This window comes from Epinephelus moara, chromosome 6 (assembly GCF_006386435.1).
Source record: "Epinephelus moara isolate mb chromosome 6, YSFRI_EMoa_1.0, whole genome shotgun sequence".
In the NCBI taxonomy this organism is placed as follows: Eukaryota; Metazoa; Chordata; class Actinopteri; order Perciformes; family Serranidae; genus Epinephelus; species Epinephelus moara.
Genome location: NC_065511.1, coordinates 24,020,164 through 24,038,146, shown reverse-complemented (window position 1 = coordinate 24,038,146; position 17,983 = coordinate 24,020,164). Strand labels below are relative to the sequence as shown.

Here is a 17,983-nt window from a genome sequence, read left to right as displayed (position 1 = left end):
TATGTTACTGCAATACTCAGCATGTTGCAAAACATCTGTAGTGACAATAATGTTGGAACATGAGCTGAGTATCCTGATAATATCATATCAGGGGGCCCTTGGTGATTCCCACTCCTAGAAACCAGTATGACGTAGAGCTGGGTTGAAAAAATCGATTTAATCGATTTGAATCGATTTTCCTTTAAATGGCACAAAATCGATTCATTAATTAAAAAATCGATCTTTTACTATAACTATTTTCCTCCGTGGACGTGTTGTACAGCCGGTAGCAGACTGCAGCAGTCTCGCATTTTCCCCTAAAAATATAACGCTAATAATGTACGCATGTTTATTAAATGCACATTAGTTTCACAGAAAAGATTAAGAAATACCACTAAGCATCAGCACACTGCTAACTGTAGCCTCAGTTTGTGTCTCATACAGATCTGCTGGTAAAGTAAACTTAGCTTTTAAAGTTAAGATTTATTCATTCTCTGTAGCAGTAAACACATGGGCCGATGACAAATGTGTTAACTAACTATGCTAAAGCTTTACAAGCTGTTCAGGGCTGCCGACGATAACGTTAACATGACAAACAGCAAGGCTAACATTACACTCAGACACACACACACACATACCGGACAGCCTCTCAGTCCTTAGCCGCTAACGTTAGCTCATGTACAACACAGGAGGTACCACACAGAAACTTTTACAAAGGGTCATACTTGTTTACACTGCGGACACGGAGAGCAGCGTGCCTGCTCTCATGGGACAAAGATCCTCTGAGAAGAAAGACGGTTCACTCTGCTCTGCCGCCAGGAACAAACTGGGAGGCAAAGATCATCTCTGAGGAAGAGGGCTCACTTTGCTGCAGGGTTCACCTACATAGTATATTGTTTCTCTTCTGATACAGTCAATGTGTGCATCACAACCACTGTAGTGTATTGCACAAAAGCTTTATAAGACGGTTACAGGCAGCAAACTTGTGGATGTCCTTTGTTTACATTTTTGTAGCCACTTCATTTAAATTGTCTGCCTTGTGATTAGATTTAATTTTAAATATTTATTTTGTATGTGTTGGTCAGGTAATGTTAAATAAAAGTACATGATGACTAATGTACTGCTTTGTGGTCAATTCTTAATGTAAACAGTATTTTTAACAGTAATGCACCAGGTCAGAGGGTTCCTTGTTAAATATACTTCGTTAGTTCTCAGAAAATATCTTAATATCCAAACAAATTTTGTATCATAATTGACATATACTTGACTGAATCGATTTTGAACTGAATTGAATTGAATCGAATCGTGAATCGGATCGAACTGAGTCCTTGAAAATCGAATCGAATCGATCTGGAAAATCTGAATCGATACCCAGCCCTAGTATGACGCATAAGCATGTATGCAAAAAGAAGGCAGTAAAGGGTTGAAGGTAGCATGTATACTCAAACTGACGGTGAAGGGAAAGTTGTCTGTTATTACTAGCACTGATATGGTGTGGGAATAATATGGAGAAGTGAGTAAAGTCCTTAATAGTGGTACAAAATGTGACTGTCAAATATATCAGACTAATCAACTCCAGGATCAAATTTAAACAAATTTAGTACTGACATCTAGCCTACAGGATGCACAGTCAACATGTAGTATAAATCATTTGTGCATTACGTAGCACAACAATCCAGAGCAGGGATGTAAAATACCTCAACAAGTAGCAACTACCTGGGTACAAACTATCAGAAATCACACATGGCAGAAGATGTGACTTTATAGCTGACAAGTGGTGAGAAGTAACTCAGTACATTTACTCAAGTACTGTATTTAAACACAATTTGGAGAAACCTTTACTTGTGTGTTTCCATTTTATAGCCTTCTTCAGGAAAATATTATACTTTTCACTCCATGTCATATAATTTATGTACTTTGCTACTCTGTCAGTAAAGATTATTTTATACAAAACGTATAAAAATAAATTGTCATGGATGGAAATATCTATAAATAACATACAGTAGTACACACTGAGTCACATATACTTAAACAGTAAAATGTTTTAGGTAACGTTAGGTATTTGAATGCAGAGCTTTAAGTTGTACGCTAATGTAGTATTTTTACACTGTTTTATTGCTGCTTTGATCTGGGTAAAGGATCTTAATACTTCTTACACGACAGCATCAGCAACAGGTACACAACTATGTTATGTTACCGACTGCAGAGGCTGGATAAGCCAGGAGAGGAGAGGAGTGGGTGGGTTTGTTTGTTTAACGTTACTTACTGGAGATGGTAGAACTGCGACCTGTCTTTCATGTCGGCAAAATGACCAGCAACCATGTGATATTAAGCCCAACTAGACTTGTCTTCCAACACAGATTCTCCATGATACTTTGCAAAAGTTATCAAAGTGTCCGTCCTCATTATAGCATCTGTTTGAGGTTAGCATCAAAAGCTAATGTTGACAGCATTGATACAGACGTTCACATACCTCCTGACTGTTTAAGTTGAAGGATGTTGCTATTTTTTCAATGGTTTAATAAATAAATACTTAAATAAATAAAAGTTTCAATTTTTTTTTTTTCAGAGTTTTTAAATTCCACACCTGTGCATAAAGTTACTAATCAAGGCCCAGAGCGTTCAAAGTACTGAATGCAAATACACACAAAACAGAAAAAAACAGAAAATACAACTATTTTGCATGCATTTTCATTTATTGTGAATTTTGTTTCTTTTATATTTTCTTAGGCCTATGTTGTATTATTGATTGCAGCTTTTATCTCATGGCACTATCTCAAATGTTGATTATGATCTTGCCTTTTAGCTTCCTACCTACCTTCCTACTGTGAGGTGAGACGAGGTGGAACGAGGTGAGACAAGAGGAGACGAGACGAGATGAGACGAGATGAGGCTTTATTTATAAAGTATCCTGAGGGTGACTGCTGTGCAGCTGTTGCAATACAGAGCGTAAGAAGTGCAAATATAAAAGTCTAGAATAACAAGAAGGTGCGAAAAGGATGCAAATCCAAAATACCGGTATATAGGCCAACAATATAAACAATGCCAAAGTCAGGTTAATGATATGGATCATAACATCTAAACCCAGGTTAACGGTAGGGATCAGTCTACGTGGGATTGCATATATACAGTATAAAATCTGAAGCTTAGAAAAGTGCCTAAGAAAAAAAACATTTTTAATAACTATTTTTGTGGAAGGTGAACTGCTGATGCATCCATACATTCATACAATGTACACCTTTTTACAATTTATCAAATCCAGTGCAAGAAATCCTGTATTATAGCTGGTTGCAAGTCATCCTAGCAGACTGTGAAGACATGGTGGAAGCTGCCATTTGTTAGTCCTGAGGTTGGCCAATAACATTCTACTCTTGAACCACTAATGCATCCATACATTCATACAAACTGAATGATGGCAAAGGAGCTTCAACACGTCTAGAGTCCTGAGTTTGGCCAATAACATCATACCCTGGTGATCTGTCTGTTTTCTGCAGAGACATGTAAGTTCTGTCCTCTTGATTTGGTGTCACCTTTGTTCTTGCTTTCCTTTAGAGAGAGAGAGAAAAAACAGAGTGAGCCATGTGTTACCTCAAAGTCTTCTAATGCATTAACAAAGACTTTAAATCATAAAAAGCAGAAGTAGTAACATACCAAAGGAATATCATGAAGATTGTGCAGAGGACGTTCACACTTAGAGATACACCAGCAACAGCCCAGGGAAGTACTGCACTGTGAGGTCCACACTGCTGCACAGGACCTACCATAAGAAATAGGGGATGTAAACAAATCTTTACGAATCATAATGGCCTCATAATGTATTGTGCTTTGGAAAACAGAAGTGTATAGACAAGCAATATGATCATATCAATATGAATATGAATCTGAAAGTGTATCTCTGTTAAAGTCTATAAAGTTATCATTCTAATCACTGTCCAGCTGTACACAACCAGCCCAAGAGCTCAGAACGATCTTTAAAATCTCTGAAAAACAAAGTAAAGTCCCCTTTTTAAGTCCTGTAGTCAGAGAATCACAAACCGTGTGATGGCTCCACGTGTTATATGAAGGTGTTTTTCAAGTTATTTAGCATGAACGCGGTTAGCTGTGGGAGTGCTTGTTCTCTGCACTGAACTTATAGATTTTCAGCTACCAAAATATGAAGAACATCAAGTAAAACAGCTGGGCTACACAATGTCTGTACAAGGACAGTTGTACATTCAGTTTATTGTTATGACCATCAGATGACAGCTACAACAATCCTCTTACATTTGCTCCAACTCTTTGTACCTTTAACAGAAACAGTTGCTTGTGGAGAAAATGTAAATCCGTCTGTCCTCCCAAACAGGAAACCATTAACTCTGAGTTGATAACAGAAGTTAATGCGCTATGTCCTTGTGTTTCATTTTCAGTTTTTCAACCAAGCTTCTATTGAGGCCAAATTGAGTCCACATAGTAAGAGGCCCAAGTTAACTATCAACACTGCAGATTAGATTCAGAGCATCAACATCTTGAATTTTTACCACCAAAATCTAATCAGTTCATCCCTGTGACCAAGTGAATGAATAATATTCACTTCATAAGAAGTGAATATACTGATGTTGTTTCCTTGGTATTTTGTGGTGTAGCATTCTCTATCATGAGACTGTGCCAGGAAAGGTTGTGACTCCCCCTGCTGGATGTTCTTGTTGTGCTGGCTGCAGTCACCAATAATTATCCCCACCTGTGTGTACTGTTTGTGAATTTGCTCGAATGTACGCTAAGGAAGGGTGTCCCAAAACGCTCGTATGACAATATTTAAAAAGTCCTAAACCAGTCTGGGCTTCAGACCTTCATCCAGACACAAGATATTTAAGAGGGAGCATCAAAAAACAGTCAATTTTAAAAAAGATGTTCATGTTGTATTCAGTCAAAAATCTCAGGACGAGCTAAACTCAAGTTATGAAACTTTATATAGCCTATTCACAGTCCAGTTTTAGGATAACTACACTGAGCTAGGAGAGCTTCTCTAACATTCTGCAAAGTCAAAAAAATTTGAGAGTATGAAGAACAGTATGTGCTACTCACTGGTCACATTAAGAGTCTTCATTTCCAGTGTAGTGATGTTGTTTGCAAAGCTGACCTTACAGGTGACAGTGGTTCCTTGGTGCATGACAAGGGGTTTAAAGGTCAAATTTGAGCTGTGTCTCTGAGTGACAGCAGTCACATCCTCAGTCTTGAAAGCAGTGATGTTTCCTGTGATGTGAGAGTCCGTCTCTCCTGCTCCTCCCCACATCCAGGTGATTTCAGGAACAGATCCAGAGCAGAGACCAGGAGCAGTGCAGGTCAGTGTGGTCTGCTGTCCCTCTGTCAGAGGAGGAATCATCACTGTGGGCTTCTGGGTCAGACCTACTGGGAGAACAGTCCATGAGTGGAATCAGGTGAGCAGCTTGAGGGTTATCATTCATCTAAGCTGGAGCTAAAATGATCAGATACTTCGTTATTCATTTTAATGGAGCAAAGAGGAGAAATAAACAGGAACTGCTGCAGTTCCTACTGCCTGCCCATAGAGGTCGACAAATGTTAAACATTATTTCATGCTCCATTAGGACTCTAAATACACCAAACATGGTGCCGTTGTTAGGTACCACAGTTAACATCTTTATTGTATCTATTTCTTTCATCTCTTCGTACCTTTAACAGAGACAGTTGCTCTGTGAAGAAAATTAAAACCACCCGACTTCCCATTTACTCTGAGTTGATATGATCCAGAGTCGGACTCTGTGAGGTCATTGACGATGATGCTGCAGTTCCCCTGAGTCACATCAGGCTCCAACAGTGACACTCATCCTTTGAACCCAGACTGAACTTTTTTGTTGTTCTTGTTAGTGTGGAATACCTTTGAACCCAGACTGAACTTTTTTGTTGTTCTTGTTAGTGTGGAATATGATGTCTGAATCACCACATCTTTGTTTTGATGGTTCACATTTGTACCAAACTATATGTTGGGGTATAAAGCCATTTCCAGTGGTGAAAAGACACGGTATCACAACACAGAGTCCGGCCTCTGCTGTTATTTCTCCTTCAATAAGAGTGATACATTGTCCTCTGAAACAGAATGGTCTTCTCCAATCTGCACCTGTTAATAAAGACAATGAAAGAATATTAGAATATTTAAATTTTGACAAAGCACCATATTTAATAAATCATGAAGGAAGGCTACTATGACTGTTTTTGTTTCACATCTCTGCTGTAGAGCAGAATGCATCATAATTTCAGCATTTAACATGTTTCTTCATCCCTTGTACATATGATTAACAAAATGTCCATTTACATAACAAGTCCATCGTTTCCAACTCAGTTAATAGATGCTGTGAGGAATACTTCTAATGGTGCTCGAACTAAATATAACTAAATAACTTTAAGGACATTCATCATGGCAGATTATATCTATCTATTTCGTTCATATTTTTAATGTTGACATCATAACAAGATTATAATAAAAGATGCAAACCTGTGTCAGCATTGCTGCCTCTCACAGAGAACAGCAGGGTCGCCAGGATGACAACAAACATCCTGATTTGATGTTTGAGAAAGATAGTCTCTCCCTCCACAGGATAAACTTTACCCTGAAAATACAGTGAAGATAGAGGAACTAAACCAAAGGAAGCTCCACAGCTGACATTACAGACGAGAATACAGGATGTACAGATGATTATCTGTTATCTAAAATCCCCTAAAAACCCAGACTTTCCCAATAAAATGCACACTTTAGTTTACACGTAAAGCAAGGGATTCTGAAAAGCATTTTATGACATTAGTTAGTGAAGAAAGACTTCTATAGTTTCAATTTACAAATTAAAGATATTTTAGAAATTAAAAGTTGTGTTTACCTGTTTTTGTCTTTTTCTTCTGCTCTCTTCTCACCACAGCAATCTGAACTGACTCCTCCTCCTCCCTTTACTTCCCGCTGCACAAGGTCGTTTCTCTACACACTCTCCTCAAACTGACACATTCTGAGCAAAAATCTCTAAAATATCAAAGTGATATATTTTATATGTATATATGATGATGTGCAACTTAAACAATTAATGAAATGGAACAAGTCCTGATTTTTCTTAGATCATCGTCATGACTGACCATATGTGTGTACCATATGTAAGTCCCTGAAGTGATTCTTCATTTAATCATCCCCTTATAAGGCATCACTGTACTGTCTCTACCAACTTCCTCTTGACACTTAAAAGGTGCTACATTATCACTATTTTCAGCTATGAACTGGCAACAACTTTGTCCTTATCATTTACTACAGTACATGTCTACAGATTTAACACCCACTACAGAACCTGTAAACTTTGCAGTGTTCACCTGAAGTGAGAAAGGCTTAGTTGTAACTGACAACTCAATCATTTTATCCCAAACATAAACAACGGTTTTCTGTAAAGAAAAATAAAAAAAATAAAAAAGAAGAGACACCATGTGTGAAATACTGCTCACTCTCAGTACTCAGTAGTCAGGTTGATTCCTGTATCCATCCATTTTCATCTGCTTGTCTGGAGCCAGGTCGCGGGGGCAGCAGGCCAAGCAAAGCATCCAAGACCTTCCCCTCCCCAGCAATGCTTTCCAGCTCCTCCTGGGCGTTCCCAGGCCAGATGACAGTTGTAATCCCTCAAGCGTGTTCTGGGTCTGCCCAGAGGCCTCCTTTTTGGTAGGACGTACCCAGAACACCTCTAACGGCATCCTGATCAGATGCCCGAACCACCTCAACTGACCCCTTTCCATGCGAAGGAGCAGCGGCTCTACTCTGAGCTCCCTCTGGATGTCCAAACTCCTCACCCTATCTCTAAGGGTGAGCCCAGCCACCCCATGTAAGAAACTCATTTCGGCTGATTGTATCTGCAATCTCATTCTTTTGGTCATTAACCAAAGCTCATGACCATAGGTGACGGTTTGGAAGTAGATGCACAGGTAAACTGAAAGCTTCAGGCTCAGCTCCCTCCTCACCTTGATGGTCCGGCGCACTACCCACATCACTGCAAAAGCCACACCAAACCGCCGATCCATCTCACGCTCCATTTTACCCTCACTCCTGAACAAGACCCCGAGATACTTTAACTCCCTCGCTTAAGGCAGTAACTTTCTCCCAACCCAGAGGGGGCAATCTTCTGGTATCCCGCAGAGAACCACGGCCTCAGATTTGGAGGTGCTGACTCTCATCCTGACTGCTTCACACTTGGCTGCAAACTGCTCCAGTGCATGCTGGAGGTCACAGTGTGATGAAGCCAACAGAACCACATCTTGTGCAAAAAGCAGAGATGCAATTCTGAGGTCCCTAAACCGGACCCCTTCATCTCCCAGACTGCGCTTCAAGATCCTGTCCATGAATATCAAAAACAGGTTGGGCAACAAGGGACAACCTTGGCGGAGGCAAACACCCAGTGAGGACGTGTTTGACTTTACGCTATGTATGTGGACGCAGCTTTCACTTTGGTCATATGGGGACCGGATGGCTGGTCCAAGCAACCCCAGTACCCTATAATCCCACAGTACCCCCCACAAGACTCTCCAAGGGATGCAGTCGTAAGCCTTCTGCAAGTTCACAAAACACATGTATACTGGCACTCCCACGACCCCTCCAACAGCCTTGCAAGGGTAGAGAGCTGGTCCACTGTTTCACAACCAGGACGGAGTCCGCATTGCTACTCCTGAATCTTTCCAGCACCCTGGAGTAAACTTTCCTGGAAGGCTGAGCAATGTGATACACCCATAATTAGAGCACACATTCTGGTCCCCTTTTTTGAAAATGGGACCACCGACTTGTATGCCACTCCACAGCCAAGACAGCCCAGCCCTGTAACACATTAAAAATCCTTGACTTCTTAAAAAACATATTGAGACAAGTTGGGCCAAATGTTTCATCAGTTTGAAGTTACAGATTAAATAAAAAGCCAAATTTTGAAAATAATAATAATGATAATAATAAAAAAGACAGCATACCTATTTGTATTTAAAAATTCTTCATATTTTAAATAAATTGCATACATTCACACAAGTTTACAGTAAAAACTGGCCCTGAACAGGACCCATCCTAATGCAGTTCCACTGTAACAGACGGGGGAAACAATCTACAGTCCTCATTTTTGGGGGGAAAAAATGTGTCTTAAAGTTCAACTGAAGCCAATGTGCAGCTTCAGCTGTCTAAATTAGAAAACTGCAAATCAGAAAAAACTATTCATGGAAACAGAATGACAGAATTTTGTACCACAGTAACTGCAACTTTAGAAGTTATCCACGTTATTTTTGAATCTACGTATGTCCATGTGCATGAGAGTAACCACTTAAAAGTGAGGGTTAATTTTTGCCTGAGGCAAAGAAATGTGGGCTGACATATTTATCTTTGTTAAATCAAAAGCACCAAACAAAAGTTCACTTTGGCTCTCAGAGAAGAGAGAATGGTTGTCCCTTTACAAGCTGCTGCCATAATGGCAGTGTCGACTTGTTCATGGATGTAGGTAAACTTATCCGGTAAGTTCATGAAAACTAAAACACAATAACACATAAGGAAATTCTGTCCAACTTCCAGTCCACTTTTGCTTGAATGAATGATTTGCACAGCTCCTAACACAGAGGTGTGAAGCATCTTCGCCACTTCAGTTTCCGGCATGCTGAATTTGGCGTTTGAGGACCACAGCTTTGTGGTGGAAACCATTCACAAAACCGCCATTCATTCATCAGAATAACAATCCATCATCAGTCAATTACATCTGATAAGAGCAAAGAAACGTTATCCTCAAGCAACTCCACAATGCAGCTGTCCTCACATCTCATCCATTACATCCTTCACACTGGAGTACACTGCCATTTCATCCCCTTCCTCCTTTTCAGAAACATACTGTTTACTCTCCTCATCCTCCTCGACCATCGCCTGCTCCTCTTTGCCCTCCAAAACTTCACCTTCCTCTTTACCATTCTCTTCCGTTTTCTTTTTCACTGCTTTCTTAACTTCAGCATACTCTGTCTCCATGGTCTCCTGCTTCTTTGCTGCCTCCCTGGGACTCCTCCTTTTCATCACTGAGAAATCAATGCTGGCGTACTCCACATCTTTTGGTCCACCATTGAGATCAGACGTTGCTTTCTCTGCTGCCACAGCTCCCCCTTCTTCAGCTGCCTCTTGGTAGTAGGTCTGATCATCTTCCACTGCTTGACCAGCGTCTATCTGTTGGTTACAACGTAATTTATACGACTTATTTAGCAACTGCTACAAGCATCAAAACTGTGTATGCTGAGCATGAAATCTCTCTTTGGTATATTTACATTACGTCCAACCATTTCTTTCAAGTCATACCATAATCTTTTATTTTTCAAGTGCTAATTCATTTCTACACTGTTAAAAAAAATCAGCATAAGGCGAGACTTGAAATGTACATCTTACATGTAGGTGGTAATGCAATTAGGGATGTCAGTTTCGGTTAAATTTGCTTTTGATAGCCATACACCTATGAACCAGTAATTTCCTGGTTAATTTCTAAAGGAAAAACAAAACACAGGAAAATGACATGAAACACAAGAGGCTTTTCTATTTAGTTCATTGCTTCATTGACTGAGTAAGCATTTCAAAGTGCTATCAATTTAGAGGTGGTGAAATTTTGATGTTTTGTGATGTAAATGTCTTGCCTTTAATTTTCTATTGGCTTTGCTGAAAGCTAGCCACGTTTACATGAGGAAACATACCCACTGTCCATTCTCCAGTCTCCACTGCATAGCTAACCTTGGCCGCTCTGCACTGCATACCACCCGGGTGGGTGGGTGCTAGCTAGCAATCATTTGGCGATCACAGCTAGTAAAGGTGGTCACCCTCCAAATCCCCACAGGTTGGCCTGGTGAGTAAGCGGTTTCACTCTGAGCCGTAAAACTTTTTTAGCACTGTTAACTACGTTAGTACCACCAGCCGTGTTGACAATGCTAACAGTGCAAAGATAGCTAAAAGTGATGCTAAAGGGGGTTTGAGGCTTAAAACTGAGCCGCTTACTCCCCGGTGCGACCTGTGGGGAGATCGGAGGGTGTGCACAGTGTTTTCATAGCAATCTGTTGAGTCCAGATGGTGTTACTTGAAGTAATCGCCAAATGAGCAGCACCACAAGTTAGCTACAACCAGATGCAGTTGGAGTACAGTGGAGCAAACAGTAGCAAAATTCATGTGCAATTGGTCAAAAATATCAATCGATGAATGATTAACCACTGACATCCCTAAATGCAATGCTTTTATGTCAGATCAGTCTGTACCTACAACTGCACTGAAAGCAACAAAAAGGGACCTGACTATTAGACGAGTGGCGTTTACCTGATAAAATATACATGTCAATCAATCAATCAATCAATTTTATTTATAAAGCCCAATATCACAAATCACAATTTGCCTCACAGGGCTTTACAGCATACAACATCCCTCTGTCCTTTGGACCCTCACAGCGGATAAGGAAAAACTCCCCAAAAAAACCCCTTTAACGGGGAAAAAAAAAAAAACGGTAGTGACCTCAGGAAGAGCAACTGAGGAGGGATCCCTCTTCCAGGACGGACAGACGTGCAATAGATGTCGTACAGAACAGATCAGCATAATAAATTAACAGTAACATGTACGTGCTGCAGTAAAATAAAGGGAGTTTGTTCAGGCAGAACACAAAAGTTATGCTTGCTTGAGTTGACTGATAATGGCTGCTTTATTCACATTTCACCATCAGTGACTCCTTATAAGCTGCTTGGCTACAAGCTGAGTAGTATCATCCAATCCCATTCAGGTCCTTAATATCTGACACTTCTATTAATCTGCTAATGCTGAAGCTCACTCTACTACCCCAACCTCTTCTTTAACTGCTGTATTTTTGTTATTGTTGAGGTAACTATAATGTAATGTCTATGTCTGTGTTTAAGAAGAGGGGATTGTTTCTCCTAGGAGTCTCTTTGTTGCTTAGTTGAATGAATGTACATACTAGTGGATATTCTTGACTGGTCACCACCTCCAGAGTCTCATCCAGATTTCCAGAGCTCCTCTGTTTTTTTCTGTGGGAAAAATGTAAAAGTTAAAGTGTGAATAATATCCACAAACAAATCAGAAATTCATTACAGAATTCAATAGTGTACCTGTGACATTTGTTTGCCAAACAGCAAAGGACTGCTGAAAGAACTACCCCAATCAAAAAGGCAATGATGACTTCAGGCCACGAAACAATATTCTGTCTTTCACTGGGTTGACCTGCAGTCATGAACAAAAGAAAAATGTTGCTGTTCATGTTGTTCTGAACACTAAAAAAACATGCAATGGCTTATTTCCTTTTGAAAGCTTGTCCAACAGTTATGTGAGGACAAAGGTAACAGTAAAAAAAAAAAAAAAAGAGGCACTAAAAATGTCATAAAGCAGTGGTCTACAGTTGCTGATGTGTTTTAGTTGAGAATACGTACCATCTTGATCTGACATGTCATTTCGAATGGTGAGGTTTTCTTTTGCTTCCCCATTTGTATTGCTGCTGACACACTCAACAGAAGTGCTGTGGTCTTTTACAGTCACAGTGGCGGTGCTGTTGACCGTGTGGTTTGACACAGTGGTAACGACAGAGTACTCAGTGTGATTCTTCAACAGCGGCCATTTGATGGTGGGCAAAGGAAACCCTTCACTGATGCACACACAAGTCAGGACCTCTGACTGAACCACACATCCAGAGGTTTCCAAGATCTTTAAAAACCCTGTAAACATGCAAGCAGAATTACAACATCACAACTAAAAGCAGATAGTGTAAAATGTGATCATGAAATTCCTTTTTCAGAAGATTATTACGGTGTACTTACAAGTCACAGTGACATCAGCATGTGTAGTCACAGTTGTGTCCAGGTGTTGTGCTGTACAGATGTACCGTCCAGAATGTTCTGCTGTCACATCAGGGATGAAGAGTGTGGCTGATCCAGTGTCCTTCTGTAAGTCACTATCAGCTCCACTCTGCAGGTTTGTGTTGGAACCACGTACAGTCCATGTGACATGAGACGGAGGAAAACTTTCAATACTGCAGGTCAGATTTAAAGCACCTCCTTTCTCAACAGTTGTGTCTCCAGTGATTACAAGTTTCCTCATATCTGTGAAGCAAATTTTAAACATAATATCTTAAGTCGAGATATGACAAAGAGGTCAGAAACAGATACAAGATTTTTCTCAAATTAAATACAGAATACATTGAATTATTGACATTTTAAAGGCAAAGTCATTACATACATCACAACAACTTACAATATTTAAAGACAATCATTAACCTTCTCCTTTGCCTGAAAAAATGCACTTCCACATCGTGCCATTTTGCAGTATTGCTTCTGTTTTAGAGCAGAAGTGTGTTTACTTTGCTGAGTGTTGCCACTTACTCTCACAAGAGCCAATCACTCTTTATTTGCCAAAAAGCTGTTAGTTTAGCTGTGAGTTTTAATTCTTTACAGGCAAGAAAATAAAAATTTCTTAAAGATTCCCAAAGTGTGATGCATTTATCCAAATAACACTATTTGGAAATTTGCAATTTTCCTTTTCTCAAGGATCAGTGGAAAAGCAGGTACTTCAGTTTGAGCATATGGCCTGTACTGGCAACTATTTTTCCACTCTCTGGCTACACAAGCTTTTGTACGTCAACCTGCCGACTGACAGCAAGCAGCTCCTCAAAGCAGTATCGTCCATGTAATTGTGCAGTACAATAAAAACTATATAAACAGATTAAAAATTAAGTATAGGAGACATATAATAGCTTACAAACCTTCATGGTTCGGGGATTACATACATTACATTGGTACTTGTATATTTTATTTTATTTACTTATTTGGGTGATTTTTATGACTGATTTTTGTCATTTTATTTTGCTAATGTAATGGTTTGCCACCAAAGAATGACTGAGAGCCGCTGTTCAGCGGGCAGCTGACACACCTAAATAAACAGTAGGGATGACTGGTGTGTACAGAGAGCATATTTTCACATCTAACTCTGAATTAAGGAGTTATTTCAAAAACCAGACTTGGTGATTGCTGTAACTATGGAAAAACTAACCAAGATAGTTGTGGTGAGTTCTTTTTGTTTGTTTGTTTTATATATGACAGAAATAATGTCAGCTGTACATAACATTAACAAATAATATCAAGTGTGTGGATTGTGTGTAAAAGTTAGTGTTTATATGTATTGTCTGTCTGTGTTTTTTGTTTTGTTTGGTATTTTGCCATTATCACTGGAGGGCGCCAAACTTTAAAGATTTTCAAACTCTACACAGAGTGGCTTTAAAGGAGCTATATGTAAGAAATCTAAAGCAAATAGTCATAAAATCCTCCTAATATGTCACAGAGACTAAGGAATAATGTTCATATAACATACTGATCTCACCGACAACAATAGTACGGCCAGGATATTCACATTTAAAAAAATATTTATGGTCTGCAAATCATGTTTATGTTTTGAATTTGTGTTTTGGCCTGTTGCGCCACCCACCGCCGTCTACCAGTCACAAAGTCAGTAGAGTCTCAGCATCAGTTACAGTTACGACTGAGCTACAGCAGCACGGCAAGCAGCATTAGCAGCCGGCTCCTCCGCTGTATCCCGGCAGCAGCGTTAGCAGCAGAGAAGCCGGACTTGCTCGAATGGTTCGCTGGAAAACCGAAGATCACGGACGCGGCAACACGGCCCTACCACGGCAACCGTCCATGGGCAAACAAATCAGTCTCCAGCGTGCCGCTGTCCAGCAACCTCGAATCTGTAGGGGAGGGGGGGCGGACATGACTCGCGGCAGTATTTTGAATTTGAGTGCAGTAACCGTTTTGGCTGCATTCTTACATACAGCGCCTTTAACAGACGAGATTTTCATTATTTTAAACATGTGGCTCCAGTAGAGCTGAGAACCATCTGGAAGCCTTCATAGGTCCTAGGACTATTTAAAAAAAAAACAAAAAACATTATAAACTAAAGGGGCAGAGCTGTGGAAGTTATTCGGGATGAATTTGGCAGGATTAATAAGGTCCTTTGCCCTAAACAGAATGAATAGCTTCAGTTCCTGGATTAGAAGAATCCAAAAAGAAAAACACTACAAGACATTTTCTGTTGTAGAAGAGTTGTACAGTGTACTTACATATCACTGTGACATTAACTTTTCGCATCAGGGTGTTGTTCTGATGTTTTGCTGTGCAGATGTACAGTCCAGAATCTGCTGTTGTCACGTTAAGGATGGAAAAGGTGTCCATTCCACTTTTTTTCAGGAAGGTCTCAGTGTCGTTCTGCAGGTCAGTAACAGTGTCGTTTTGCAGGTCAGTAACAGTGTTGTTCTGCAGAATGGTTTCTGTTTTATTTTGCATTTCATCAGAATATTTAGTCCATGTAATGAGAGCTGGAGGGAAACTTTCAACACTGCAGATCAGACTCAGAGCCTCACCCTCCTTCACACTTGTATTCCCAGTGATTTTAACTTCCTTCACATCTATGAGACAAAAATTGTATATTGTATTATATACAAAATAATGGCACCACTAAAAAATCCAACACACCTGAGCAAAGCAACAGAAATGACATGACAGACTATCTCATATCAAACATCTCAGATAGTAAAAAGTAAAGCTGTGAATAAAGTACAGTATGTGTTACTCACAGGTCACGTTCAGAGTCACTGTCTCCTCTGTTGTGATGTTGTTTGTGAAGCTGACCTTACAGGTGACATTGGTGCCGTGGTGTTTAGCTGAAGGGTTCAAGGTCAAAGTTGAGCTGTGTCTCTGAGTGACAGCAGTCAGATCCTCAGTCATGAAAGCAGTGATGTTTCCTGTGATGCGAGAGATGTTCTCTCCTGCTCCTCCCCACATCCAGGTGATTTCAGGAACAGATCCAGAGCAGAGACCAGGAGCAGTGCAGGTCAGTGTGGTCTGCTGTCCCTCTGTCAGAGGAGGAATCATCACTGTGGGCCTCTGGGTCAGACCTAATGGGAGAGCAGTCCATGAGTGGAATCAGGTGAGCAGCTTGACAGTTATAATTCACTTGAACATGGGCCAAAATTATCAGATACTTTCTTAAACGCTGGAGGAGTAAGTAGGAGTTTATCAGGAACTGCTGCAGTTCATCTGGTTGCCATGAGAGGTCAACACATGCAAAACATCACTTCATGCTCCACTGAGAACATAAATTCACCAAACACACTGTTGCAGTTTATAGACATAACAATAAACATCTTCACTGAATATATTTGTTGTAGCTCTTTGTACCTTTAACAGAGACTCTTGCTCTTGTATAGAATGTATATCCAACTTCCCTCCCATACAGGAAACCATTTACTCTGAGTTGATATGATCCAGAGTCAAACTCTGTGAGGTCATTGACGATGATGCTGCAGTTCCCCTGATACACATCAGGCTCCAACAGTGACACTCGTCCTTTGAACCCAGACTGAACTTCGTTATTTCTGTTGGTGTTAAATATAATGTCTGAATCACCACATTTTGGTTTAGATGGTTCACATTTGTACCAAACTAAATGTTGGGGTATAAAGCTATATCCAGTGGTGAAAAGACACGGTATCACAACACAGAGTCCGGCCTCTGCTGTTATTTCTCCTTTACTAAGAGTGATACAGTATTCTCTGTCACAGAATGGTCTTCTCCAAACTGCACCTGTTAATAAAGACAATGAAAGAATATTAGAATATTTAAATTTTGATAATGCACCATATTTGATAAATTATGAAGGAAGGCTACTATGACTGTTTTTGAATGCATCATAATTTCAGCATTTAACATGTTTCTTTATCCCTTATACATATGATTAACAAAATGTCCATTTACATAACAAGTCCATCGTTTCCAACTCAGTTAATAGATGCTGTGAGGAATGCTACTATGGCGCTAAATTTAATTAAATATATTTAAGGACATTAATCACGGCAGATTATATCTATCTATGTCATTCACATCTTTAATGTAACAAGATTATAATAAAAAGATGCAAACCTGTGTCAGCATTGCTGCCTCTCACAGAGAACAGCAGGGTCACCAGGATGAGAACAAACATCCTGATTTGATGTTTGAGACAGACAGTCTCTCCCTCCACAGGATAAACTTTACCCTGAAAATACAGTGAAGATAGAGGAACTAAACCAAAGGAAGCTCCACAGCTGACATCACAGACGAGAATACAGGATGTTGCAGGTTTAGTTATTCTTTAGTTGCAAGATTAACAAACTTTACCCTGACATTTGTTGTGGTACGGCACGTAGGTTTCAGTTACACTTGTCATTTTAATGTGACTTATGTTATCCAATCATGCCAGGATGCATTAACTGTCAAGTCCAGATCAGAACTTGACTGCACTGGGATCTCATCAGTCTGACCACATGCCAAAGTGGCCTGGCTCGCATTGAGTTTGGATCTCAGTGAGGTGTGGACAGCATGTATGCACAATTTATCAAACGTAGGTCATCTTCCCGCCACAGGGGAGTTCCTCTCCAGAGAGCTAAAGAAAGAGCGGGGCTGTTCCAAGACCTGTTGTCTTGGTTTGAATCTGCTGAACTTGGCACGTCAGCCCAGCATGGACGGGATTTATATTTTCATTACAACAGGGCTACCCGCTTTCTCTAGAGCACAAACTTCTTGTGTTTATTTGAATATTTTGCTGTTATTTTGTTATTTAGCAGCAAAATAAGGGAATGTTAAGTATTCACATACAACTGACAGCGAACATGAGACAGTAAAATAAAGTAGATATATTAAAGTACAAACAGGGACAACCATGTATGTACTGTTCAGCTGTTTGCTCATGTCAGCTATGTGCTAATATAAGCAAACCACAAATCACAGTATCAGCGCGAGATCACAGCCTACTGGAGACGTATCCACTTAAAAAATGGGTGAGTACTTGCTTTCTTTGTATGTTTGTACTTTTAAAACAGAAAACACATGTTTGCATGTGCTGTTTGTGGACAACGACCAGGTAATATATCCATGCAGCAATACACCTAATCCATATCCAATCAGCCGGGTCACACTGAAA

General features: G+C 40.0%; 2 protein-coding genes and 1 long non-coding RNA gene across 5 annotated transcripts in view; 1 reads left to right on the top strand and 2 right to left on the bottom strand.

The window, feature by feature from the left end:
* Positions 1–15,967, bottom strand: part of LOC126391807 (sialic acid-binding Ig-like lectin 5) — a 52,937-nt gene extending 36,970 nt beyond the window's left edge. The window contains exons 1-2 of one of the 2 annotated variants that reach the window (XM_050046754.1): positions 6,846–6,980; positions 6,467–6,581 (exon numbers count right to left, since the gene is read on the bottom strand). In XM_050046754.1, the coding sequence (XP_049902711.1) occupies positions 6,467–6,527 (61 nt within the window). In that variant the 5' untranslated portion in view covers positions 6,528–6,581; positions 6,846–6,980. Of the gene's footprint in view, positions 1–6,466; positions 6,582–6,845; positions 6,981–15,920 lie in introns of those variants that run through there. The other variant, XM_050046755.1, reaches the window with a different exon arrangement.
* Positions 1–17,983, top strand: part of LOC126391825 (uncharacterized) — a 69,689-nt gene that overhangs the window by 9,001 nt on the left and 42,705 nt on the right. Inside the window, exon 2 of one of the 2 annotated variants that reach the window (XR_007570120.1) lies at positions 15,238–15,261. The exons of the other annotated variant lie outside the window; for it this stretch is intronic. This is a non-coding gene — a long non-coding RNA (uncharacterized LOC126391825). The remainder of the gene's footprint in view (positions 1–15,237; positions 15,262–17,983) is intronic. 2 annotated transcript variants of the gene reach the window in all.
* Positions 9,028–17,059, bottom strand: LOC126391809 (myelin-associated glycoprotein-like). Its single transcript, XM_050046756.1, has 9 exons — positions 16,945–17,059; positions 16,204–16,608; positions 15,600–15,920; positions 15,087–15,431; positions 12,793–13,074; positions 12,409–12,690; positions 12,091–12,202; positions 11,940–12,009; positions 9,028–10,168 (listed from the first exon to the last, which is right to left on the bottom strand). The coding sequence occupies exons 1-9, from the start codon at positions 17,003–17,005 to the stop codon at positions 9,770–9,772; spliced, it is 2,277 nt and encodes a 758-aa protein (XP_049902713.1). The 5' UTR covers positions 17,006–17,059; the 3' UTR covers positions 9,028–9,769.

Coding starts and splice junctions, on each gene's coding strand:
- LOC126391809 (XM_050046756.1), bottom strand. CDS start 17,005: ATGTTTGTTCTCATCCTGGTGACCCTGCTGTTCTCTGTGAGAGGCAGC. Junction 15,432..15,599: donor AGTGACTCTGAACGTGACCT/GTGAGTAACACA, acceptor TTTGTCTCATAG/ATGTGAAGGAAGTTAAAATC. Junction 12,691..12,792: donor TGCTGATGTCACTGTGACTT/GTAAGTACACCG, acceptor GCATGTTTACAG/GGTTTTTAAAGATCTTGGAA.